The sequence below is a fragment of the Dipodomys merriami genome, unplaced genomic scaffold (genome assembly GCF_024711535.1).
Source record: "Dipodomys merriami isolate MVZ:Mamm:240054 unplaced genomic scaffold, mDipMer1.0.p SCAF_900, whole genome shotgun sequence".
Taxonomy (NCBI): domain Eukaryota; kingdom Metazoa; phylum Chordata; class Mammalia; order Rodentia; family Heteromyidae; genus Dipodomys; species Dipodomys merriami.
Genome location: NW_027206514.1, coordinates 297152 through 321957, shown reverse-complemented (window position 1 = coordinate 321957; position 24806 = coordinate 297152). Strand labels below are relative to the sequence as shown.

Below are 24806 nucleotides of genomic sequence, written 5' to 3'. Positions count from 1 at the left end.
GACAGGTGTGTCGGAGCCGGGCGGACCGGCCGAGGCCGCGGCGAGAAGCTGGCCCCGATGTCCGCCCAGGGCAGGGCAGGGCCGGGCGTCCCCGCAGCGCCCTGCCCCGCGCAGCTCCAGCCGGCCGGCGTCGGGGGCGTCCCGGGGGGCTCTCCCGGCCGGGCCCCTCCGCCCCCGGGACTCCTAGAACAATCGATCCGCGGCGGCGGCCGGGGCCTGGCGGCTTCGGGGCGGACCGCGCGCCAGGTCCCACAGACCCAGAGGTGTCTGCGGAAGGGTGGACACGGTGCCGTCCGGGCTCCCCTTCCATCGCACGCTCCCCAACAGCGAGGGAAGGGCCCGATTCACGAGCCCAAGGTGGGCACTGTCCCCGCCCGGGCCCTCTTCACTCGGCCTGGCCTCAGACCCCTCCACCCACTGGGTGGCGAGAGGAAAGGAGACGCAAGCGTAAAGGATGCCGGGCCCCACCTGGACGGGCAGAAACCTGTTGGCCGTTCCCAGCTTCCCCTACCTGACCGACTGGGGCTGGCCGCTGGCTCTGATCACCCGCGGCCCCAGAGCCCGGTCGGCACGGCAAGGGGCGCGCGGTTCTACCGCCACTCTCCTCCCCGAGCCCAGCTTCTTCTGGAGTCTTCTGGCCTCTTGAATGGAGACTCCAAAGCAAAGTGCATAGCTCTCGCCTCACAAAGACCCCAGCCGTCTCCTGCGGCTCTTTCACCAGAGTCAAATAGGGGCCTGGATTTGGGGGTGTAGGCCTGTCACCCCTTCGGACAGCCTTTCTGCTGGGCCGCAGGGGGTGGGGGAGGCAAACCGAGGCAGAGCCGGCCAGGTGATCTGCTAGCGCCCTCTGGGTGGTGTTGGGATGACGCAGAGATGACTGGCAAACCACACCAGCCTCTCTTTCAGAGCCTTGCTGACCCCCTCCCCCTCCTCCATTAGCGTCCAGCCAGAGACGATGCCAAGCTGGCCCGGGCCAGGGCCTTGGGGCCTGGTGGGAGAGAGCGAGCGGGGTACCGGGCTCTCCCACTGCCCACGGCCATCATACAGACTCTGGCCCCAGGCCCCGAGCAGGATGGAACGGTGAGCTTGCTTGTCTGCGGGGCAGGCGAGGAAATGGCTGAAGGATGCTGTCTGCGCTGGCAGGCCAGGAGCCGGGCACCGCGCAGCCGCCCGCCCCCCTCCCCCAGACACCATTAACTAATCATTCTCTTCTCCCGAGGCCTGAAAACAAAGGCAGCTAACCACCAAGGACAGTCAGTTCTGGATTCTTCTTCCGCCCTTCGTCGGGAGAGAGAAGCCAGGTGGGGGTTGGAAGAGGCCCTGCAGTGAAAGGGAAATAAGATTAAAGGCCAGGGTGACAGCCCCTCCTCCCGGCCGGCACACAAGCGCTGGGTCTGTCCCTTGGAGAAGCGCTCGTGGCCGAGAGTGGGTGGGAGAGGTCAGGGGGCACGCAGCTTAGGGAGGGGGGGCACGTTGGGGTTCCACACCAAAGAAGGGTCAGGACCTTGGAGGGGACTCAGAGGGAATGGAGCCGGAAGGACAGGAGAGAGGGCAAGGCTGGAGGACGGAACAATTCCTCCAAGACACCAGCCGAGAGCAGCAGCAGCAGCAGGCTTTCCGGCTTTCCCGCAGGCCGGGAGACCAGCGCTGAGAGGAGGAGGTGGCTGCGGAGATGGAGGTCGGCAGAGATGGGCCTTCCACCTGGCAGGAATCGTATCTGGCCTGGGCCAGATTTAGGCCAAAGCCAGAGCAAGGGGCAGAGTGCTAATCCTGCCCCATCTCCCTCCAGGAGGGGAGATGAGGGGATCCCCGTCCTGCTTTCCTCCCCTCGTGGGTAGGCCCAGGCGCCCCAGAGCTAAGAAACTCCTCTCCCCTCTGCACAATGCTCCCGGTGTATCACTCTGGTTTAGGTCTGACCACAGGCAGAGAAACTGAGGCAGGATGGCGTGGCGGCCCCGGTCTAGTCCTCCGGGGAGGTGGCACTTTCCACTCCTTGTAAGGAGACTTGGGAAGGAATAGTGCTGGCGATAGAGACAAGGAAGCAGCCCCCCTTGCTGGAAAGGGCGGGCTGGCCGAGGAAGGAAGCGGATAAAGATGTGTTTGCAGCTGGGACCCGGCGATGGGGGGTGGCAGTCTTGGCATCGGTGGAGGCTGGGGAACCCCCTGACCGGCGGGTCTTGGGAGAGGAGGCCGGGGACGTGCGGTGGGGGAGCGGACCGAGGTTTTATTGAGGAGTGAGTACGGGTAGGAGTAGGGCGAGGTCGCGGAGGACACGGAGCCAGGAAGCCGGAAACTCGGGGGCCGGGTGGGCGACGCGTGGAAGGCTGAATGGGGGGAAACAGCCGCGCCTCCCCAAGTTAGGTCACTGTCTCCCCCACGTCCTCCGCACCTGACCGGGGCGGGAGAGGAAGGAGGGGCGGCCGCCCGGGGGTCCCCGGCACCCCACGGGCGGGGGTGGGAGGGGCTGCTTCCAAGCTTGGAAAAGCCCTGAGTTCATCTCCACCCTGGAGGCGCGGCAAAGGCCCCATTGTGCCGGGGAGGGGGAGGGGGTCGGGGGAGGGCGAGTGGCACAAAGGGGAGGATTATGTGGAGCGCAGGCGGGGAGGGGCGGGTGGGGACCTCCTCTGGTACGGGCTCTGGTCGGGAGCTGGGGGGGGGGGTCTCAGGCATCCGGTGGCCCGTCCCGGGGAGGGGGGCCGAAGACGGATTCCCGCGGCCTGGCGTTCCCAGGGTCCGCGGGTTCTGTTCCCAGGCCCCGCGCATTCCGGGGCCTCCCCTGGGAGCCGCGGGCCGCTTCCCCGCCGGGAAGGGCGGGCGGGGGGGGGGAGAGGATGTGGGTGAATCAGGAGTGACCGGGGGGCGCGGCGCCCTCCAGCCAGGGGGGGAGCGGGCGGGGGAGGGTCACGACCTCCCCGGAGCCCCGCCGAGCGCGCGGAGCAGCCCGGGGTCCCGGGGTCCCCGGCGATCCCGGTCCACCTGCCCCAGGCCGCCGCACGGAGCCCCGGCGGGGCCCGGGGCGCCCCTGGCCCCCAGGCCGGCCCACGAGGCCGGGGGGAGGCGGCGCACCCGGCGGCGCGCACCAACCCAAACATTACCATAAATGCTCAGGCCGCGGGCGCGGGCGGGAGGGGACCCGGGCGGGGACCCCGGCTCTCCGGAAGCCCGGATCCGGCTCTCCAGCCCTTCCCCGCGCGGCGGCGAGTCCGTGTGTCCCCGGCGTGGGGCCGGGGAGCTGGCGCGCGCTGCCCCCGAGGGCGGGAGCCCCCGGGGCTCCGGGTTCCTGGGAGCTGTGATTGTGGCCCCAGCCCTCTGGCCTCCAGTTCCTCACCCCATCCTCTTCCTGCCCCCCTCCCCGCACCCCCAGGCTTCACTCGGGGAGTGGAGGATGCTGGGGGCGGGTTAGGATGCGGGAACTTCACACCTCGCCCCTGGGGAGCACTTCACATCCGCTCCCCAAAATACCACCACCCAAGCCGGGGAGGAGGGTCCCCGGAGAGCTGGTTGGACTTGGAGTTGTCCCCGAGGGAGGTGCAGCTGGGCGGAGTGGAGGAGCCGGTGGGAACCCCCCTGGGCCACGTCCCGGGTCTCCCGGAAGGGCGCGTGTGCGAGGCCCAGCCGCCTCCTTGTTTCTCCCGGGCTCTAACTTTGTCTCCTTAATCCTTTTTTCCTCCTGAGTCTCCGCAGTCACCTTGGAACAACCAGACTGAGCCATAGCTATCTTTACGCTAAGGGACAGAAGCTAGCCCGAAATTAAAGCCAGTCCCACAGGACGGATCATCTCCCACCCCCACCCCCCCAAATCCCTTACGAGGGTGGGTGGCCCCCTGGGCCACCGCTCGGTGATTTCTCCAGAAGCCCTCGCACACCTGTGATGGCAATCATGTTCACCTGTCCTGCCTGTTCTGCGCGCCCCAACCCTCTCCTCCGCTGCGGTCCCCCAACTCCCAAGGCCCTGAGAGTCCCCGAGATGCACTTGGGGCCACTGAACCCCCTTATCTCTTCTTCCTTATATGGCTACCTTGATTCAGATGAACTTTCTCTGCCTTTCTCTACCATCAGTCTGTAAATCGGGACGCGCCACCCGACCCAGGTGGGGGTTTGTGAAGGGGGAAGGGACTCTTCACTTAGGGTCCTTGACTTCAATCACAGAATAAGAATTTCTGGACAAATCATAATGGTAAGGAAGCTTGGTAGAGCTCTATAAAGTGAGCACGCAGACAAGCAGATGCACACTCTAGCAGAGTGTGAGTACTCTCAAAGGGAGAGACACAGGTTTTTTTTTTGTTGTTCTTGGTGTTTGTTTGCTTTTTGCCAGTCCTGGGGCTTGAACACAGGGCCTGGGTACTGTCCCTGATTTTGCTCAAGGCTGGCACCCTACCACTTGAGCCACAGAGCCACTTCCAGCTTTTTCTGTTTATGTGGTACGGAGGAATCGAACCCAGGTCTTCATGCATGCTAGGCAAGCGCTCTACCACTAAGCCACATTCCCAGCTGAGACACTGAGGTCTTGACATCAGGGGTGTATTTATGTTATTAAGGCAGGCCTGATTTAAAGTTATGCAAAGATAGGTATTTATATTTGCTCTTAATCACTTTTACAACTTAGGCTCAGGGTCTCTGAGACTGACTTTTTTTTTTTTTTTGCTGGCCCTGGGGCTTGATCTTAGGACCTGGGAGCTGTCCCTGAGCCTCTTTGTGCTTAAGGCTAGTTCTCTAGCGCTCAAGCCCCAGTGCCACTTCCCACTTTTTCTGAGTAATTTATTGGAGATAAAAGTCTCATAGAGGGGCTGGGAAGGTGGCTCAGTGGTAGAGCGCTTGCCTTGCATGCCTGAGGCCCTGGGTTCGATTCCTCAGCACCACATAAGTAAAAAGAAAAAAGCCAGAAGTGGCACTGTGGCTCAAGTGGTAGAGCGCTAGCCTTGAGCTGAAGAGCTGAGGGACAGCGCCCAGGCCCAGAGTTCAGGCCCCACAACCAGACCCTCCCCCCCAAAAAAAAGTCTCATAGACTTTTCCACCTGTCTGCCTGGGCTGGCTTCGAACCATGATCCTCAGATCTCAGCCTCCTGAGTAGCTGGGATTACAGGTGTGAGCCACCAGCACCTGGCTCTGACTAGTACTTTAAACATATAACCATTATATTTAGACATCCTTTTTAGGAAAGAATGCATCCTGTCATATTTGAAAGCTGGTGTTTATCTTTGAAATAAAGAATGCATCCTGCCAGGTGCAGGTGGATATAATCCTAGCTACTCAGGAGACTGAGATCTGAGAATCACCATTTGAAGCTGGCCTGGGCAGCAAAATCCCCATGACACTCATCTCCAATTAACCACTCAAAAACCGGAAGTAGTGCTGTAACTCAGTTGCTAGAGAGCTAGCCTTGAGTACAAAGAGGCTCAGGGACAGTGCCCAGGTTCTGAGTTCAAGCCCCACAACTGACCAAAAAGAATGTATCCTGCCTGGTGTTGGTGGCTCAAATCTGTAATCCTACCTGCTCGGGAGACTGAGATCTGAGGATCATGGTTCACAGCCAGCCCAGGCAGGAAAGTCTCCGGGCGCTGGTGGCTCACCCCTGTAATCCTAGCTACTCAGGAAGCTGAGATCTGAGGATCACGGTTCAAAGCCAGCCCGGGCAGGAAAGACCGTGAGACTCCTATCTCCAATAAACCACCAGAAAACCGGAAGTGGCGCTGTAGCTCAAGTGGTAGAGCGCTCGCCTTGAGCTGAAGAGCTGAGGGACAGTGCCCAGGCCCAGAGTTCAAGCCCCACGACCGACCAAAAAAAAAAAAAAAGGGTAGGGCTTTGCCTTGAGCAGAAGAGTTCAGGGACAGTGCCCAGGCCCTGAGTCCAAGCCCCATGACTGACAAGAAAAAAAAAAAAAAAAAGAAGACTGCATTCTCGCCACAATGTTTATCCTTTAAGATAAACACTTTGTGCCAGGAGGAGCCATTTTTCCAAGTATCTGCTTCTTCAGAATAAATGGAGGGTTTTTTTGGTTTTTTGTTTTTGTCAGTTGTAGGATTTGAACTCAGGGCCTGGGTGCTGTCCCTGAGCTTTTGTGCTCAAAGCTAGTGAACTTCCACTTGGAGCCACAGCACCACTTCTGCTTTGCTGGTGATTAATTGTAGATATCTCATAGCCTTTCTTGCCCAGGCTGGCTTTGAACCATAATCCTCAGATCTCAGCCTCCTGGGTAACTAAGATTACAGGTGTGAGCCACCAGTGCCCAACTATGTATGTCTTTTTAAAAAAAATTAATGATGTCTTTTCTGAATTTATAGAACATACTAGTTGTTAAGGGACATCAGGCAAGGTCAGATGGAAAAAGCTGTTCTTGCCCTTTCCCCCCTCCCCTTGTTTTAATACTGCAGCTTATTAAGGAGTTCAAGGGTTAAAACAAAGAAGATAGTTCTTCTATGTTTCTAAATATACTGTTTCTAAATTCCTGGCTGCCATCCAACATGCCTCTTTTTCTCTAGTCTCTCCTGCCTCATTTCCTCCTAAAACAACTTTGATCCCTTACTCTTAAGGGAAACTGGTGGGTGAAGATGAGTCTCCTGTATTTACTTTAAGCTCAGTTTTGAATTTCTGACTGCTGTTTACCATGCCCATTCCCTCTTACCTATCCTGCTTCAAGGTCAGGCGGCTGAGCCTTGTCTGTTGACCCCCAGGGAGCCAGGCTTTTACCCTAGAACTCTGCTAACCTGCACTTTGCCCTTTGAGGGGACTAGAAAGAGCCCTAGGGGAGAGGCATTCTGTAGCTGAGTTTGTTGGGCGCGCTGAATGGGGAGCTGTGCGTAGAGGAGTGAGGGAAGAAGAGAAAAGTCAAGACTGCGGCTGCTGCCACCCGGGACTCAAGGGTTGGCACATGAAAGGAACTCAAGGTGTAGAGAGAACACAGTATTTGGACCCCAAACCAGATTAAAGCTGGGAGCTGGTGGCTCACACCTGTAATCCTAGCTACTCAGGAGACTAAGATCAGAAGGTCATGGTTCAAAGCCAGCCCAGGAAATCTGTGAGACTTTTATCTCCACTTAATCACCAGAAAACTGGAAGTGGTAGTGTGACTCTAAGTGGTAGAGCAAAAGGAGCTCATGGACAATGCCTAGGCTCTGAGTTCAAACCCCATGACCCCCCTCCCCCCCCCAAAAAAAACACCTATAATTTAAAGGAAGACTTAAATCCCAAACTTCTATACCATAGCTGTAATTGTTATAGATGAATTAAGAGATGGAAGTCATGGCATAAACAGGAAGTATGACAAGGATCCGGAAGAGTGTGTCAATGTAATTACATACAGCTGTGTGCCTAGATCTACTACAAGGGAAGAACCATGCATGTCTATATATAACATTTAGTTATACATAGTACTTGAAGCCAAGTTCCCATAGCTATGCTCCTACATGTAACCATGTTCCTACAGCCATGTCCATATGTACCTACAGTACAGCCTTGTACCTACAGCCCATATGTATACCTTCAGCCAGGCCCACGCAGTGAGGGAAGCTGCCCAGATGGGGCTGGTGGGGGGGGAAAGTGAGGGAGCTTGCAAGACAAACCCTCTACTTTTATTTCCATTATGCTTACTTGGAGGTCTTGGGAGATTTGGCTACCCAACCAAGTCTTGACAGCAGGCGTGGTGACGAATAATCAATGCCAAGGGTGACTAGGCTAGGCTAGAGGGCGCTTGCAGTTGAGGTGGAGTTAGACTATGAAGAAAGAACTTGGAACGTAAGATAGGTTATAGGTTAGGCAATGAGAAGCCACTGCAGCTTCTTAAGCAATGATAAAATTGTGTGTTGAAACTGGAATTTGGGTGTACAATGGTTTCTGATTACTTCTTGACCCAAGAGCGCCCTCTGGTGCTCCTGATTGGCTAATCCGACTTGTTCCTTGGTTTTATGGACTAAGTTGGGAGGATGCGGTTGGAAAAGGATGAAGGCATTATAGAGGTAGACTCTTGAGTCTCATTCTACATCATCCTGAGTGATGACGGAACTTCAAGACAAGGTGAGAGACTGGGAAGGTTTGAGGTGACAGGCAAGGGTCTGGTAATGGTTCCCTTCTGTCTGCCCCACAACCAAGTACTAACTACACAGGGGCTAGAGATAGAATGAGTGAAGATGAGGTCCCTATGTTTGGGAAAGGCATTCAGGCAAGGACTGTAAACAAATCAGATCACAACTTGCTGGGTACAAGAAGCAAATACACAGTCTTTTTTTTGGGGGGGGGAGAGTCCAGTCGTGGGGCCTGAACTCTGGGCCTGGGCGCTGTCCCTCAGCTCTTCAGCTCAAGGCTAGCACTTTACCACTTGAGCCACAGTACCACTTCCACTTTTTTCTTTTTGTTTATGTGGTGCTGAGGAATCGAACCCAGGGCCTCATGCATGCAAGGCAAGCGCTCTACCACTGAGCCACCTTCCCAGCCCCACACAGAGTCTTTAAGAACCCCATTCTGCATGGAAAGTGGGAACTATTTATTTTTCTTTCTACCTAAGCCCTATAAGATAAACTCCTGCTAGAACTTCAAAATAAAAAAGACAGGAAGCTAACCCAGTTCTGTGTAGTCAAAGAAGGCTTTGTGGAGGAGAGATGACTAGCCTCATTTGAAAGGATAAAGGGGGGCTGGGAAGGTGGCTCAGTGGTAGAGCACTTGACTTGCATGCATGAGGCCTTGGGTTCAATTCCTCAGTACCACATAAACAGAAAAAGCCATAAGTGGCGCTGTGGCTCAAGTGGTAGAGTGCTAGCTTTGAGCTGAATTGCTGAGAGACAGTGCCCAGGCCCAGAGTTTCAGGGCCCACAACAGACAAAAAAAAAAGGATAAAGGGTGGGAAACCAGGTAAATAGAGTGGGAAATTTAAACTGGAGTAGCACACTGGGTGGGGTTTTAGCTCTATCCCACAGGGAGGAGGTTTAGGGAAGGAGGTGGCTAGATTTCAGATGACTTGTAAACTACAAGGAGTTATCATCGGCAGCTGGGGTGTGTGAATAGTTTGGGGAGGGATCACAATCCACTTTAAATCCATCAGAGTTCTGGCCCCAGAGGGATAGAACCAAAGGCCCTACTTTCTAAAGGAAGCATCCATTTCCTTTCTAAGTCCCACCCCTCCTCTGGATGATGGAAGTTGGAAAGGACCAATAATTTCTGGGAAAGCTGCCAGCTGCACACAAGGTGTGGCCTTATTTTAACCATTTGTCTCCCACATGTGACTGAGATCTTGGTAGCCTCTCTTCCTTTCCATATCCTACTCAATGTGGGACAGAACCCTTCACCAAGGCCTCTAAAAACAGTGCTTGCTGCAGCACCAAGGAGGGGAGTACCATGCATCTGTTAAGAAAATAAAGACAATTTCTATACACAGGAATAGTCCACGATGTATCTTTTTCAATCACAGAATGCTATATATAGAAAAAGCTTGATGTGGTGCTGTGGTTCAAAGTGGTAGAGCACTAGACTTGAGCAAAAAAGCTCAGATAGTGCCCAGGCCCTGAGTTCAAGACCCATAACTGACAAAAACAAAACAAAACAAAAACAACCAATCTGGCTGGAAATCTGGCTTAGTGGTAGAGCGCTTGCCTCACATGCATGAAGCTCTGGGTTCGATTCCTCAGTTCCACATAAACAGAAAAAGCCAGAAGTGGCGCTGTGACTCAAGTGGTAGTGCTAACCTTGAGCAAAAGAAGCTCATGGACAGTACCCAGGCCCTGAGTTCAAGCCCCAGGACTGGCAGAAAAAAAAAAAAAGCTACCTGTTGTGTAAGATATGATAGATATTTTATACACTATAATCTGTAGTCACACTTTCAAATATAAACAATGTCAAAATCAACTAAAAATAGGGAGCTAAAGGAGATATAGAAGGAACAGACCCACCCTTCATATTTGTGAGGCCAATATACACAGCGGACTTCAAATGTCCTATGTCTAAATGTTAGAACTATTTGATTGTTTTTTTGGGTCCAGTCATGGGGCCTGAACTCTGGGCCTGGGCGCTGTCCCTCAGCTCTTCAGCTCAAGGCTAGCACTCTACCACTTGAGCCACAGCGCCACTTCCGGCTTTTTATTTTTGCTTATGTGGTGCTGAGGAATCGAACCCAGGGCCTCTGAGGCATGCGCTCTACCACTGAGCCACCTTCCCAGCCCTGTTAGAACTATTTGAAAGCTAACCAACTTTTTTTTTTCTTGGTCATGGGGCTTAAACTGGGCCAGAACGCTGTCCCTCAGCTTTTCAGCTACCATTCTACCACTTGAAACACTGCACCACTTCGTTTTCTGAGTGGTTTATTGGAGATGAGATTCTCATGGACTTTCCTGCCTGGGCTGGCTTTGAACCATGATCGTGAGATCTCAGCCTCCTGAGTGACTAGGATTACAGATGTGACCCACTGGGGCCGTTGGTGTTGTGAACATAAATTTTGAACTCAATATTCTTCAGAGGTTCATGTGTCCCTAGTGTATTATAAACCAGCTGGCTGGGACCTTTCTATTCTACCTACATAGAAATCATAGGTAGGTGGAGAAGTTCCTCCTTATTGTGAATATTTGCAGGGAGTGGAGCAGATGGCAGTAAACAGTGACAATCAGCCTCAGGCCTTTGACAGCTACTTTGTCACCTATGCGGGGTGACATAGGGTTTGGGCCTCAGGAATCAGATACCAGGTCCCTGACAGGTAGGGCATTGGAGCTCACAAACTGAGGTTGACCAGCCCGTCAGCCTGTCTGGAATGGACAGGTGTTACACCAAGCACAGTTTGCTCATGTTCGGTTGGCACCAATAACAAGACAGGCCATTATGTAAATGAAGAACCGAGTTTGCACCAATCACTGGACAGTCTGTTATGCAAATGAAGGATCTTGTTTGTACTAATCACAGGTCTCATCTCTTGGTCCAAGTACTTCCTCTCCTCCCCACCACCCTCCAGCTCGGGTGAAGTGTCTGTTTATGGTTTGGTCTGGCAGTTGGTCATCTGTTTGGCCAAAGCACCTTCAGAAGGGTGCTTTGCACAAAGGGCTTATGTAACAGTACTTCGGGGGGATTTTAGACTGCCCTGACTTCTACCCCAGTGTTGCAGGAGGAATAGATGGGCCCGAGTAGAAGGGAGTTAGGCCACGGTCAGGACTTTGGCTGCTCCTCGGCGCCAAAGGAACCAGTTTACCACGGGGCCGTGGTTCACGTGGTGGAGCACCAGCAGCCAATGAGAGCACCCGGCCGCGTTCAAGCCCCAGGGCCGGCACTAAAAGAAAACTGGTTACCACGGGTACTTTGTCATCGGTCACACAAAGCTGACACAATGAGGATTTCACCCGCAAAGCATTGTAGGAGCTGGATAACTGATAGAATGAGGGAATGAACGAGAAGAGGTGCGAAGGCGGGTCTGACCGGGACGCGGAGACGGCGATGGCCCAGGCCCCAGCCCACAGAGGGCGTGGCCACGAGGCCGTCAACGGACCAATCACCACTTAAAGGGGAGGGGCTATTGTACGTGTCCGCTCCTCTCTTTGGAAAGTACGTCCATTTGGGCGCCTTTCAAAGGGACCAATGAGCGCTCGAGGTTCCTGCGGCTGGACCTCGCCGATTGGCTGGCGGTCATCGTCCCGCCCTGCCTAGGTCGCCTCTTGCCCACCCCTCCGCGCACAAGATGGCGGCGCCCAGCGGAGTTGAGGCCGAGGTCGGGCCTTGCTGAAGCTGACTCTGTTTCCCACTCCTCCGGTGGGCGTCGAGCGCCGCGAGCAGGAGGACGGGGGCCGGGCGGGGCCGGGGGCACCTGCGTCGCTGGACCGCGAACTCGCGGCCAGCCCGCGCCGCCCCCACCCGGCCCCGGCCCCGGCCCCGGCCCGGCCTGGTCCCAGCCTGTCGGTCCTCGGTTCCTCCAGGTCTGACCCGTTGCCCGGCCGTGGTACGCCGCCCTGGGCCTCCGAAGCGGAGATCTGCCGTGCAGCCCGGGTTCGCCTTCACTTCAGAGATGTTGGGCCTCTTCCGAACTGGCCCAGCCTCCAAACAGGGACCCTTGGAGTGGCACCTGGCCGCCTCTCCCTCCGACCCACTCCTTCCTTAGGACTGCGGTTCCCTTCCAGGTTAACCCCCGACTCCCCACAATATTGACAACGCCCTCCCCGAGGAGCCAGCCTTCCTTCCGGACCACGCTCGACTCGTCCTGATCATGGAGGCCGTGTACCTCGTAGTGAATGGGGTGGGCCTGGTGCTGGACGTGTTGACCTTGGTGTTGGATCTCAACTTCCTGCTGGTGTCTTCCCTCCTGGCTTCCCTGGCCTGGCTCCTTGCCTTCATCTACAACCTGCCACACACGGTACTGACGAGTCTTCTGCACTTGGGCCGAGGTGTCCTGCTTTCACTACTGGCCTTGATCGAAGTCTTGGTCCGGTTCATCTTTGGGGGCTTACAGGCTTTGGGTACCCTGCTCTATAGCTGCTGCTCTGGGCTGGAGAGCCTGAAGCTCCTGGGACACCTGGCCTCTCATGGGGCGCTACGGAGCCGGGAGATCCTGCACCGGGGTGTGCTCAACGTCATCTCCTATGGCCACGCTTTGCTGCGCCAGGCCTGTGACATCTGTGGCATTGCCATGAGCCTGGTGGCTTACGTGGTCAACAGCCTGGTTAATATTTGCCTCATTGGCACACAGAACCTTTTCTCCCTGGTGCTGGCCCTGTGGGATGCCGTGACAGGACCTCTGTGGAGGATGACAGACGTGATGGCCGCTTTCCTGTCCCACATTTCCAGCAGTGCTGTTGCCATGGCCATCCTCCTTTGGACCCCCTGCCAACTAGCCCTGGAGCTGCTGGCCTCAGCCGCCCGCCTCCTGGCCAGCTTTGTGCTTGTCAATCTCACTGGTTTGGTGTTGCTGGCTTGCGTGCTGGCAGTGACTGTGACTGTGTTGCACCCGGACCTCATCTTGAGGCTGGCCACCCGAGCACTCAGCCAGCTTCACACTCGCCCATCCTACCACCGGCTCCGAGAGGATGTCCTTCGGCTGTCTCGCCTAGCACTTGGCGTGGAGGCCTGGCACCGTATTTGGAGCCGTAGCCTACAACTGGCAAGCTGGCCGAACCGGGGAGGGGCACCAGGAGCCCCCCTGAGTGGCCCTAGGAGAGTGTTCCCCACCAGGACCCAGGGTCAGGACACACCTCCTGAAGCGGGGCCCAGAGCTGATGCAGAAGAGGAGGAGGTCAGCACCATCAGAAATCCACCTGCCCGGGGCCGGGAGAGACTCAATGAGGAGGGACCCACGGCTGGACAAGACCCATGGAAGTTGCTGAAGGAGCAAGAGGAGCGGAAAAAGTGTGTCATCTGCCAGGACCAGAGCAAGACTGTGCTGCTCCTGCCTTGCCGGCACCTGTGCCTGTGCCAGGCTTGCACTGAAATCCTGATGCGCCACCCCGTCTACCACCGCAACTGCCCGCTCTGCCGCCGCGGCATCCTGCAGACCCTCAATGTCTACCTCTGAAAACCACTCTGCCTACCCACCCTCCACGCTCCTCGCAGACCCTCCCACGCAGAAACCTCCAGGTTATGGCCTGAATCACCTCTGTGGCTATGGCTTCTCCGTAAGCATCAAGCCATACATCTGTGGAGATGGGATACACTGGAAAACGGTGATCTGGGTGGGGCAGGCTAGCATGGCTTTGCTGAACCCCGTGGGTCCCTTAATCCTGAGGGTGGTGAGTATTTCACTATGCAAGGGTTCTGAGACTGTCCCCAGTGGCCTCTCCTCAAGTCTGCCCAGGGCCCACCCAGATGTCAGCTTCTGGGGCTATCCTTCGCTTCCTGTTCGTGTTTTCTGTTGGTGATTTACAATTCTTTACCTGCCACTTTCCTCCTAGCTTCTGCAGCCACAACACATCAGTGTCATTTGTGTATTTTGATAACTTAGGGGCCTTGGGATGGTCTTGAACTTTGGTGTTCAGCCAGTATCCCTGTGTCCTGCTAGGTTTGGGGGTAGACTCAGGTGCTCTGAGAGCTGCTTCTGCCTGTCACGATCTGATGAGACTCCCTCCAAACTCAATCCAAAAGCTGGGATCAATTTTCATTTATGGTGTGTGTGTGTGTGTGTGTGTGTGTGTGTGTGTGTGTGTGTGTGTGTGTGTGTGTGTGTGTGTGTGTGTGTGTGTGTGTGTGTGTGTGTGTGTGTGTGTGTGTGTGTGCCTGGCTTTGGGACCATATGCCCTGGGGCTCCCTAGCTCCACAGGGAACCTCAGGAGGAAAAACCAAATTTCTACTCATTCCCTCACTCCCCACATGGCATAGAAAAATGGCATTTCTCTTTGTCTCTCCCTGTTAGTGGGGAGGGCAGACTGTGCACATTTCACTAGGGTCCAAACAGAAGGGGCCAGTTTCTGATGAATAAAGTTCTATTGACAGCTCTAACCGCCTCAGCATCCATCCCTGCAAAGGTGAGCAGCGTCTGGGTGACAGATGCTGCAGCAGGGTCTCTCACATCCGTTGTGTCTTGAAGAACCAGGCCGTAGAACTGGGGGTGGGGAAGATGAGGTAGAGTGGCAGGGCTGTGCCAAGGAAAAGCTTGTGTCAGGCTTGACCGGCTTAGTGCTAACTCTGATTTGTTCTTTGTGTTGCACACATGGGTCTGGACATGCCTCTCCTATACCTTCCATTTTTGCCAGAGTCAATCCCTCAAGGAGCCAAAGGTATCTTCTTACCCGTTGAATCAGTCTTCCCAGGAGAGGACTTGGGATCTCTGCAGAACTGGTGCGTGTCTCTGTGTCTCTTGGCTGAGAGCCTGCTGCAGTGTTGGGCTGGACCGTGGAGGTGGGACCTCCTAGTGGAGGCAGGGAGCTGGAGCCCGAGAGGCCTGGGGCCTGTCTCCAGTGCACTTGGGCCCCAGCCCCCTTAGATTGTAGCTGCCCTCAAATGACCAGCAGCACCCCCCGCCCCATAATTGTATGTTATGTCTAGGAGTGTAATGCCTTCTGGAAGGGGGAGGAGATGGTGGGGCCTGCAGAAGCTGAGGAGAGCCCTGCCCAGGCTGAGAGGCTGCGCACACCACCAGCAAGTTTGTTAGTCTTTAACTTGACTAACTTGTCCCAGGCTAGACCCTGAAGATCACAGGAGGTGAACCTCTGGGGCGCTTTGGGGCCAGCCTTAGACTTCAAGGCTTGGCCCACCCAGGCTGTGTGCAGCACCTTGGGGGAGAGCTCCCCACCTTGGCCCCCGCTGGGAGGCCTGAGGCAGGATTGGGCTTTTGTTTCCCTCCCCCCATCCTGGACAGGGGCCTGAGCAAGGGGAGGCTGGCTCCTTCCAGTCTCTGTTTAATGTAGGAATAAACATTTTACCAGGGAAGATAAACTTCCTGAGCCAGGAGCAGAAGACCCTCCCCCTCTTTTCTTGCTCCCCCCCCCCATCTGGAATTCTTTTGGCAGCCGGAGTACCCTTCCTCCACATAATCACCCTTAAGAACTTAAGGCTTAAGCAGAGAGCAGTTGCTGCGTCGCACCCCCTGGTGGTCATCCCAGAGACGACTCAGCGTTTCCAGTCACCCAGGGACCAGGCAGAGCCTGGTACTCGCGGTGAAGGCAGCCCCCACCTGGTTTGGCATCCTTTAGAAAAAGGCACCTTTTTCTCCGTATGATCAGAGGCCCACACCAGACCCCTGCCGCCCCCCCTCCCCCCACGGCGCTCAGAGGCAGGGCACCCCCACTACTGCAGAAAGGCGGACACCAGCAGCAGGAAGGGTTTAAAGTTTACTGAGTGACCTCTGAGAGAAGGGCCGGCCCTGCGAGCACGAGGGACGGGGGAGGCTCAGAGAAGCAGGAAGAGAGCATCCCACTTCGGGGTTCTGGGCCAGAGAAATCGAGGGGGAGCCGGGGACCTACATTTGCCAACACAGCACATTGCTTTGGTCTCGGGCAGAAATCCAGCCACTGCCCCGTGCTGCCGCTCCGGTCTCCTCCCCGGTCTCCATCCTTGCGGCCGCAGGGCGCCACGGGCAGGGTCCCAGGGGGTCCGGCCCTCCCGGGCGCAGGGCGGGCGCAGGGCGGGCGCAGGGCCGCAGCGCCGCCCTCCCCGGCGGGGCCTACGCGAAGACCGGGGAGCCGTGCCAGTCGGAGTAGACCAGAAACCCCGAGAAGGTGCTGTCGGTCTTGACGCTGGCGTAGATGCCGATGTAGTCCCCCACGCCCACCTGCACCCACACCTGGTCCTCGGGCTCCAGCCGCACCATGGCGCCGCCCGAGAGCGAGGCCGGCTTGGGCCACCCCCCGAAAAACTGGAAGAAAGAGGCGATGGACTCGCCGTTCTTGACCAGGTCGAACTGCAGGCTGGCCCGGTAGACGGTGGCGTGCACGGCGAAGTAGTAGACCCCGGGCACCTGGCAGGTGAACTTGCCGCTGGCGGCGTCGTAGTGGCCCTGCTCGTTGAGCAGCACGCGGTCGAAGGGCAGCGGCGCGTCGGCCGGCGGCGGCTCCCGGCTCTCGGAGCGCTTGGCGCTGAAGGCCGAGCGCGGGGGCACCGCGCACTCGCCCGCAGGCCCCGCGACCCCCGCGGGGCCCGCTTCTCCTCGAGGCCCGGGCTCCCCACGCGGCCCCGGCAGCCCTGCGGGGGGAAGAGGAGGTGCAGGGAGGGCGGCGGCAGGGGCGCCCTCCCCTCTGCTGTCCCCCCCAGCCCTCCACCCCGACCCCCGCGTCCCGTTCCTGCGGGGCTCCCGCCGATCTGAAGAGCTCCCACAGCCTGACCCCCCCCCCCCCCCGCCCCGCACCCGCCCCGCTCCCCGCCGGCGCGCGGCGCCCCCCGGCGGGACCCGGGCCCGGTGCCGTCTTACCCGGCCTCCCGCCCTCGCCTCTCTCGCCCGGCGCTCCGGGCGCACCGTCGCGGCCGTCGCGGCCATCGCGGCCGGGCAGGCCCTGGCCGCCATGCTGGCCCGGGGTGCCGGGCAGGCCGGGGTGGCCCGGGCACAGGCTGGGGATCTTGTTGTTGTCCAGCGGGGACGAGCCGGACGCCAGGTCCAGGAGCAGCAGGGCGAGGAGCGGCCTCATGGTGCTGGAGCCCGGAGCCCGGACGCTGGGGTCCTCCGGTGATCTGGGGGCCGGGCAGCGGTGGAGTCGGGGGCGGGGGGGGGGGCCGGAACCCCAGGACCCGGGACCCGGCTGTGGGTCCCACCCCACCACCATGTACCCGAAGCTGGGCGGCCACGCGAGGGGGACGGACCCCCACGTCTGGGGAGGGGTCGGCGGCTCCCCCCACACCGGTGCCCCACCCCCCGTCGCCCTCCCCCCAGGCTTCCCCGCAGGCCCCTCCCCCATCTAGACTCACCCCTCCCGACGCCCCCTGGATGTCGGTCGGCTTTGGGGGCGCTCGCTGCCACGCCGGACCCTCGGGCCGGCCCCACTCCCGCCCCTGCCCCTGCCCCTGCGGGTCCCCGGCCCTGGTTCGCGCCCCGCTCCGCTCCGGCCGCTCCGCGCTGCCCCTCCCAGACTCCGAGAGGAAACCAGTTGTTCCCAGGCCAAGAACTCTGGGCAGGGAAATAGCAGGGAAATAACTCGTGGTGTCGCCCGGCGGCCGGCCAAAGTGTGGGGGGAGAGGAGGAGGAGGGAGTCGGAGCCCGGAGCCCGCGCCGAACAGCCGCGAGACACGCGGGCTCCTCCGGAGACCTAGGGGCAGCCGAAGCCGTGGGGGAAGGGGCCAGCGCGGGCCGAGGACAGGCCTGCCACGCTGCTCTGCTCGGGCCCTCGAACAGAGCTGTTGACTAAAAGGAAAGAGCAGAGGAGCAGGTGGGAAGGGATTGGAAGCAGCAGATGGAAAGTTGGATGCAGAAGATAGGAAATCCAGGTCAGGGCCTCGGCTGGGACCCATCTAGATTGTCCAGTGGCTCAGAGGGGAGCAGGGGAGTGGGGGGACAAGGGAGGAAGCAGGGAAGCTGGGGGGCGGGGGCAGGAACCCCATGAGCCCCCGATTGAGCCCTGAGGGGGGGCATGGGCAGAACCCCATGCAAGGTCCCCTCTTGTGTCTCCCTCCTGCCACCCATATAGGCAGAGGAGAGCAGGCAGGCAAAGGGGCAGGGGCTGGCTTTGGGGTCAGGGCTGGGCACAAGCCTCCATGCCAGCTGCTGCCGGCAGCCTGTTACAGTTGAAGGGCCAGGGGGTGCCCAGCAGCGCCAGGCTAGACTGGCACTGGTGCTCTGCCTCCTGGCAGACAGAGCGGCAAGGAGGAAGGATGCGGCCTAGGGGTGTGCAGTGGGGCACAAGCAGCCCGCACAGGAGCCTCCGAAAGTTCTGGTAACAAGGAAGACTGGTCAGGCTCTGTGGGAAGAAGAGAGCCATCCTCAGTGATTTGTTCCCAGGCTCCCTCCCCTTCTTGGAGCCCAGGACCTCCGCTGGCCTCTGCCCCGCACCTTGTAGCCTCTGAGCACCTCTACCACCTCCTCCTGGGTGGCCATGCCCACCCAGATGTTAGGGAAGGCAGTGGTGTTGTAGCTGAGCCCGAGACACATCTCCACCTGGACAGGTTCGCAGGCTAGCTCTGTGGGGGAGAGGAAGGTCACTGGGGGCTCCTGGTTTCAGGTGTGTCAGATGGGGTTGCGAGGTGGGAGGAGCTAACATGGAGAACTGTTACTGGAGAGCCAGCTCCAAGCGTGCTGTCACCCTGGGCATTGTGCAGACCCCTCCCTGTCCAGGGAAGATAGCCCCTCAAAGGGGCCAGGGCCTGCCCTGTGCAAAAAGCTCCCCTAAGTCTGAAGCGGGCTGTGAAGCAGGACTGTCTGAGACAAGATAGCTGACATTGTTCCCAGGGTTGCCAGTGTCATCCCTTTGGGGTGACACTCCCCAGCGGGGGGCCCAGCCCCTCTCAGACAGGAGGTGTGTGGGGACATAGGCTGTGGGGTTCCTCTGAGTGGGGTGCCCTGCTGACCAGGGCACAAGGGGCGGCTCCTCACCTGGGGGCGGGAAGGAGGGGCTGCTGCAGTTGGTGGCCCCGTCTCCGGTGCAGTCTCTCCACCAGTCACACGCCAGCCGCAGGGCTCCACAGCCTCCATCCTGGCAGAGCTCCCCCGGCCCACAGGGGTCTGTAGGCACACAGGCATTGTGGCACCCGGGCTGTGCCACCGCTCTGGTCTGTTCCAGGGGGCCACTGCCGCCGCCCACACCAACTCTCCCAGAAGCACCTACTCTGTGTGGCGTTGAAGGCCCGGTAGGTGGCTGAGAAGCCCCTGCTGCGGGTGCCCTGAGCCGTTCTGAAGAGCACAGCCAGCTGGTGGTGTGAGGAGATGAGGTGCCGGGGTGGCTCAGCCCCACAGAACCTGCTCAGAGCAGAGTGGTCCTGGGCCCAGGCTCTGAGCTGGGCTGTGGGGGGGTGCAGTCCCCCACATGCAGAACTTGGGGTCTGAGGAGGAGGGTGCACACTTGAGCTGCCAGGACAGAGTCAGGGTGGGTTAGTGGGAGGTGAGGATGGCCCCTCAAGGTGGGAAGGGCTGGATGAGGAGAGGTTTGAGGGAGGACAGCAGGAGTGAGAAAGAGCAAGTCACGGGTTAGGGATTCTGGCCTGGCAGATGGAGGATGTGTGTGGGGGGGGTGGACGGTCTTCCCCTGCTCTGTACCTGCCCAGGAGGCTGGGCGGTCCTGGGTTGCGCCCTTCATACACCTCCACGTAATCAGACTGGCACTCATCGTGCTCTTCCAGGCTGAAGTTGTGGAACTGGAGTTCTATGCCATGTCCCACCGGCACTGAGATATGCCAGGTGCAAAGCTGGGGGGGAGGCAACAGATGGAGACATTCGTGGGTGCTGAGCTCCAGAGGGGTTCTGTGGCCCCCAGGCCACGCTGGGCAGGGCCCTAACGGAAGCCCCTGCTAGGTCTTACAAAGGGCCTTTGAAGCTAGGGGCCTGTAGTACTAGCCATGTAGGAAGCTGAGACCCGAGAGTCATGGTTTGAAGCCAGTCCAGGCAGAAAAGTGTGTGAGACTTTATCTCCACGAGAATCAGCAACAATAAAAGCTGAACTAGAGGTATGACTCAAGTGGTGGAGTGCCAGCCATGAGGGAAAAAGCTTAATGAGGGATACCAGTGCACGCGAGGTATGACTCAAGTGGTGGAGTGCCAGCCATGAGGGAAAAAGCTTAATGAGGGATACCAGTGCACGCGCGCGCGCGCGCGCGCGCACACACACACACACACACACACACACACACACACACACACACACACACACACACACACACACACACACACACACACACACACACACACACACACACACACACACACACACACACACACACACACAGCCTTTTAACTTGTCTGGTTCCCAAGATGGATGAGTTTGCCCATGGGCATGCCTTAGTCCTTAATATAATATTCCCTTCCTGCCTGCTTGATCTCTGGCCTCCCAAGCACAGGACAGTGTGCACCATCCTGCTCCTAGGCACCCTAACCTTGGTGGCTCTGCTGTCACCATGTGTGCTATCCTATACCGGCGCCCTGTGCTTACCTGTTGGACAGGGTATTGCTGTAGAGAATTGGGGGTAGAGAAAGTGCCCTGGAGCCCAGTCAGGTTCCCCCCACACCCTGTGGAGAAGCAGAAGGGCTCATGAGTGGCTGGAATCTAGGCCCAGCAAGGCCTCAGCGACGGTAGAGGATGCATGTAGGCCATGTCCCTAAGCAAGCAAGGTCTGGCCAGAAGAATGACCAGGCAAGGAAAAGCACTGGGAACACGGGTCCTGGCCCCACCTGGGGTCAGGTGCCTAAGACAGTCCCTCCCGTGGGCCTGGCCGGGCTCATACCCGAGATGTTGGCACTGCAGTTGGTCTCATCACTACCATCGGCACAGTTAGTAAAACCATCACACACTGAGTCCGGTAGCAGGCAGACGAGCTGGTCACAATGGAACTCATCCTGGACACAGCTCCCTGGGGGGGGGGGGACATCTGGAGTCCAACCCCACCCATTCCCAGAGAGTTGGGAGTCGCGGGAGCTGTTGGTGGGCATGGGAGGGTGTGGGGGGGGACTTGGGGGGTGGGGGAGTGAGTGGATGGGCGGCAGGCAGCTGGGACATGGTGGAAAGACACTCACCGTGTCCGGGGGCCATAGCCTGGTACCAGGCCTGGAAGCCAGATCCTTCCACACTGCTGTCTGAGACAAAGGTCGCTCGGAGGCGGCTGGCATTGGTGTTGAGTGTGGGGGGAGGCACCCTCCCACACACCCTGAAACAATCCAGGTTGAGGGTGATGGGTGCTTTAGAGTTTCCTCCAGGCTGCGCAGCCAGGTAGTGACAGAGCAGGTCCCTGGGGTCCTGTCTCTCAACTCCCTTCCAGTCTAGATTATTCTGTCTTCACACCCTTTAGACAGGGTGGAGTTTCTGAGGGGAGGAGGACCTACCTGAGGAGGGCCCCTTCAGGCTCTGTGAAGATTTCCAGGCGATCGAAGAGACAAGAGGCCATGCCCTCTATGCCGAGGGCTTCGATCTTGAGCTGTATGGCGTGGTCTTTGGCCACCTGGATTTGCCACACGCAGTGGGCATTGGGTGGGTAAGGGTCTGGGTAGTTGGGACTGCTGAAGAAGCCGCTTGGGCCAGGAAGAAGACCCCCGCAGGCTGCAGAGTTGGAGGTAGAGCTTAGAAGTCAAAAGGTGGGAGGTCCTTCCCCCCCTCTCTCCAGCCTGGCTTTCTGGCTGCCGGAACGCCCCGGTACTCACTGGCATGGCCGCTAGGGCTGGAGTCTGCCTCCCGCTGCCCTGTCGTTGTTGGGGAAGCGGTGCTGCTGGTGGTGGTGGTGGCAGAGACAGTGTTGATGGTGGTGAGGCTCTGGGTGGGCCATGGGCTCCCAGTAGTCCCAGATAGGGGTGCAACCTGCAACTCTGGGGACAAGGGATTGAGGATGGTGATTTGGAGGTGCTGGATCCCTGGGGAGTGTGTGTGTGTGGGGAGGGGGGTGCTGTTCACAGAATCCCAGTTTAAAGACCTTTTCCTGAGCAGTGCTGGGCACTTACGAGCGAGGATGACAGCCACCAGCAGCCCGAGCAGCAGGAGCAGCAGGCTGGTGAGCAGGAGGATACAGAGGCAGGAGAAGTGACAATCGGGTCGCAGCCCTCGGGGACGCCGGCCTGCAGGCGGGGGGGGGGGGGGGAGGATGGGGGGGGAGTTGTTTGAGAGCCACTTGTCTTGGACATCCCTCTACTGTCCCCTGGGTCCTGTCCCCACGAGTTACCATGCCAGGGAGCTTGGATGGTGCATCTACCATCCTGCTGGAAGGCTGGAGGGAGGCACGGTGGCCCTGCTTCCGGTTCAAAGGCAGGGTTGCAGAATTCGTTCTGGAAGGTAGAGAGGCTAGAGGTAGAGAGGTAGAGAGGGCCAAGGACAGGCGTGTGTCCGGTGGGGGCGGGGGTCTTGGGAGTGGTGTTCTCTGTGGCCCTTACCTTGCTCAGTTCTGTGACCTCTGTGTAGAGGATGGCATCTGAGTGGTTCTTCATGGCCCAAACATCTGCATGGCTCTCTGGAGTCTCCTTGAGAGCAGCCCCTCCCTGGGATCTCCCCGAGGGCTCACTCCCGTCCACGAGCCCCCTACCAAAGGGGCAGCTTCTACTTCCAAAGAAGAAAGGGCTGCGAGGCTAGACCAGCAGCTCTTGGCAGACTGGCTGGCTACTGGCTGCTCAGTCCCCATCGGGGAGGGGATCAAGTGTGGAGGAATTTGCAAAGGCATGAAATGGGCCCTTAATCCAACTCAGCTGAGGATGCTGAGGTCCAGACCCCAGCGAAGGGTGGAAGTTCTTAAAGGCACAGGCAACGCCTGGGTATACGGGTGAGGAAGCTAGGCACACAGGGGTCTGGGACTAGGGGAGCCACTCACCAGCCCCTTATGCCTCACCCCAATGTGGTGAGCAAACCTCCTAGGGCACTGGAAGAGAACATCAGGAGGACTCAAATGGTCTGGGAGACAGAGAGAGGAAAGAAGGTGGGGGGTGGGTAGGACTGGTAGCTTCCAGGCCTCTGCCTTCTAAGGGCTGTGGACAAAACCAGCTGCCCACTGGTCCTTACTACTTTGGTGATGTGGCCATTTGCCAAGCCTGGGTCTTCGGCGGACCCTGTTATACCACCTATGTGACCAGAATAAGAAGAGAAGCCATTCCGGCACGAGCTAGGGTGGGGAGAACTGGCTTCCCAGCCCCAGGCCCCCAAGCCTGCAGGGGAAAGGACCCAAGGGAGAAGTAATGTGGCAGGGTAGGGGTAGAGCTGCCGTTGGTGCTGTTTGCTTTCATGGGGTCTGCTGTAAGCCCGTACTGCCGGGATCACTTCATGCCCCCTTTTTTGTTTTTCTTTTTGGCCAGTACTAGAGTTTGAACTCAGGGTCTTTCAACTTGTTTGCTTGGCTGGTGCTCTACCACTTCAGTCATGCCTCCAGTCCTGCTTTTTGCCAATTGTTTTGGATATGGAGTCTCATGGACTGTTCTGCTTGGGCTAGCTTCATTCCTTTATTTTTTTTAATTTTAATTTTTTGTCAGTCATGGGGCTTAAACTCTGGGCCTGGGCACTGTCCCTCAGCTAGCTCAAGGTGAGCACTCTGCCACTTGAGCCACAGTGCCACTTCCAGTTTTCTGAGTGGTTTATTGGAGATATGAGTCTCATAGCCTTTCCTGCCTGGGCTGGCTTTGAACCTTGATCCTCAGCTCTCAGCTTCCTGAGTAGCTAAGATTAAAGGCATGAGCCACCAGTGCCCAGCTAGCTTCATTCCCTTAGATCTCAGCTTTGTGAAGCTAGGATTATAGGCATAAGCCACTGGTGCTTGGGTCTCTTGTCCTTTCCCCATATATGAAGCTATCCAGGAAAATCCTGGGCTGGCCCTGTGTCCTTGGGGAGAAAGGAGAGTCAGTTTTGTATTAATCCTGCTTACACTCAGAATCAAGCAGGGAAGAGGGTCTGAAGCAGCTCAGCATCGCTGGCTACCATTTGTGGAATTTGGGCCCTGGGCAAGCGTTTCTCTTCTTCCATAACCATTTTACAAAAGACTGAAAAAAAAATGCGGAGGTGAGCTGAACACAGAACAGAACAGATCCAGTGTGTTTTTCCTATGGCAAATACTTTCACCCACAAGGTGGGGGGAGGTGTGGTACAGGAGCAGAGGGGCAGAGTGGTAGAGGGGAGAGCAAGGAGGAAGAGCCGAAGGAGAGGCTGGTTTGTGATCCCAGGTGGATCTTCTGCACCCAGGAGCGGCTTCCACCCCCCAGTTGCTCTCCATCTTCCTCACTGGGGACTGCTTTCCATCTAGGGCTCATGCCTCTCCCTGGAGTCTAGTAGCGCTTGGTTTTGAGGGGAAGCCTTTTACATAGCTTCAAGGACTCCCTCCCCCCAGTACTGTGTGCTTTATTTAATACAGGAGGTCCCAGGTTGCATCCCAAACACCAAACAAATCCCCCAAAGCCCAATTGCAGCAAAGTGAGTATCTGTTGAGTACCTACTGTGTGCCATACTGTTATTGTGTGTGTATGTGTGTGCCAGTCCTGGGGCTTGAACTTAGGGCCTGGGCGCTGCCCCTGAGCTTCTTTTTGCTCAAGGCTGGTGCTCTACCACTAAGCCACTCATAACTCTGAGCTGGTAGTTATGTTCCCATCACAGATGAGCAAACCGAGGCTCAGAGAAGTAATCTCGGGTTTAATTCCTGGCTGCTCTCTGCTGTCTTTGGCTTCCTGCACAGGCACTTGCTTGTGCCTGGGAGGGTTTGAAAGGTCAGGACAGTCATTCAGAGGTGTCCAGCTCAGATTGACCTGCTACGGCACAGGTAGCTAGCTCATGTGGGTCTTTTGGGTATATGAATGTCACATTGCTATTCAGCTGGGTTCCTAATAGGTGCAGGGT

The 24806-nt window shown here is 57.8% G+C and overlaps 3 protein-coding genes across 3 annotated transcripts; 1 reads left to right on the top strand and 2 right to left on the bottom strand.

The window, feature by feature from the left end:
- Positions 1-11634: 11634 nt before the first annotated feature.
- LOC138821247 (E3 ubiquitin-protein ligase RNF26-like) lies at positions 11635-14385 on the top strand. Its single transcript, XM_070013381.1, has one exon. It carries the CDS (start codon positions 12164-12166, stop codon positions 13463-13465), a length of 1302 nt encoding a protein of 433 aa, XP_069869482.1. The 5' UTR covers positions 11635-12163; the 3' UTR covers positions 13466-14385.
- A 1319-nt stretch (positions 14386-15704) lies between these two features.
- LOC138821253 (complement C1q tumor necrosis factor-related protein 5) lies at positions 15705-17428 on the bottom strand. Its single transcript, XM_070013389.1, has 3 exons — positions 17284-17428; positions 16793-17049; positions 15705-16566 (listed from the first exon to the last, which is right to left on the bottom strand). Exons 2-3 carry the CDS (start codon positions 17004-17006, stop codon positions 16049-16051), a joined length of 732 nt encoding a protein of 243 aa, XP_069869490.1. The 5' UTR covers positions 17007-17049; positions 17284-17428; the 3' UTR covers positions 15705-16048.
- Positions 17429-18044: 616 nt separating this feature from the next.
- LOC138821249 (membrane frizzled-related protein-like) lies at positions 18045-22426 on the bottom strand. The gene is made up of 13 exons (XM_070013383.1): positions 22373-22426; positions 22165-22267; positions 21947-22060; positions 21653-21814; positions 21338-21551; positions 21032-21162; positions 20743-20868; positions 20451-20527; positions 19562-19710; positions 19134-19264; positions 18902-19030; positions 18362-18489; positions 18045-18269 (listed from the first exon to the last, which is right to left on the bottom strand). The coding sequence occupies exons 1-13, from the start codon at positions 22424-22426 to the stop codon at positions 18045-18047; spliced, it is 1743 nt and encodes a 580-aa protein (XP_069869484.1).
- Between the last annotated feature and the right edge of the window lie 2380 nt (positions 22427-24806).

Bases quoted from the DNA above. Each gene is read 5' to 3' on its own strand.
- LOC138821253 (XM_070013389.1), bottom strand. From the start codon at position 17,006: ATGAGGCCGCTCCTCGCCCTGCTGCTCCTGGACCTGGCGTCCGGCTCG. The intron at 16,567-16,792 runs GTAAGACGGCAC...TTCCCCCCGCAG, and splicing joins AGGCGAGGGCGGGAGGCCGG to GGCTGCCGGGGCCGCGTGGG.
- LOC138821249 (XM_070013383.1), bottom strand. From the start codon at position 22,426: ATGAAGAACCACTCAGATGCCATCCTCTACACAGAGGTCACAGAACTG. The intron at 22,268-22,372 runs GTAAGGGCCACA...TCTACCTTCCAG, and splicing joins AGGTCACAGAACTGAGCAAG to AACGAATTCTGCAACCCTGC. The intron at 19,711-20,450 runs GTAAGCACAGGG...CCTCCCCCCCAG, and splicing joins AGCAATACCCTGTCCAACAG to CTTTGCACCTGGCATATCTC.
- LOC138821247 (XM_070013381.1), top strand. From the start codon at position 12,164: ATGGAGGCCGTGTACCTCGTAGTGAATGGGGTGGGCCTGGTGCTGGAC.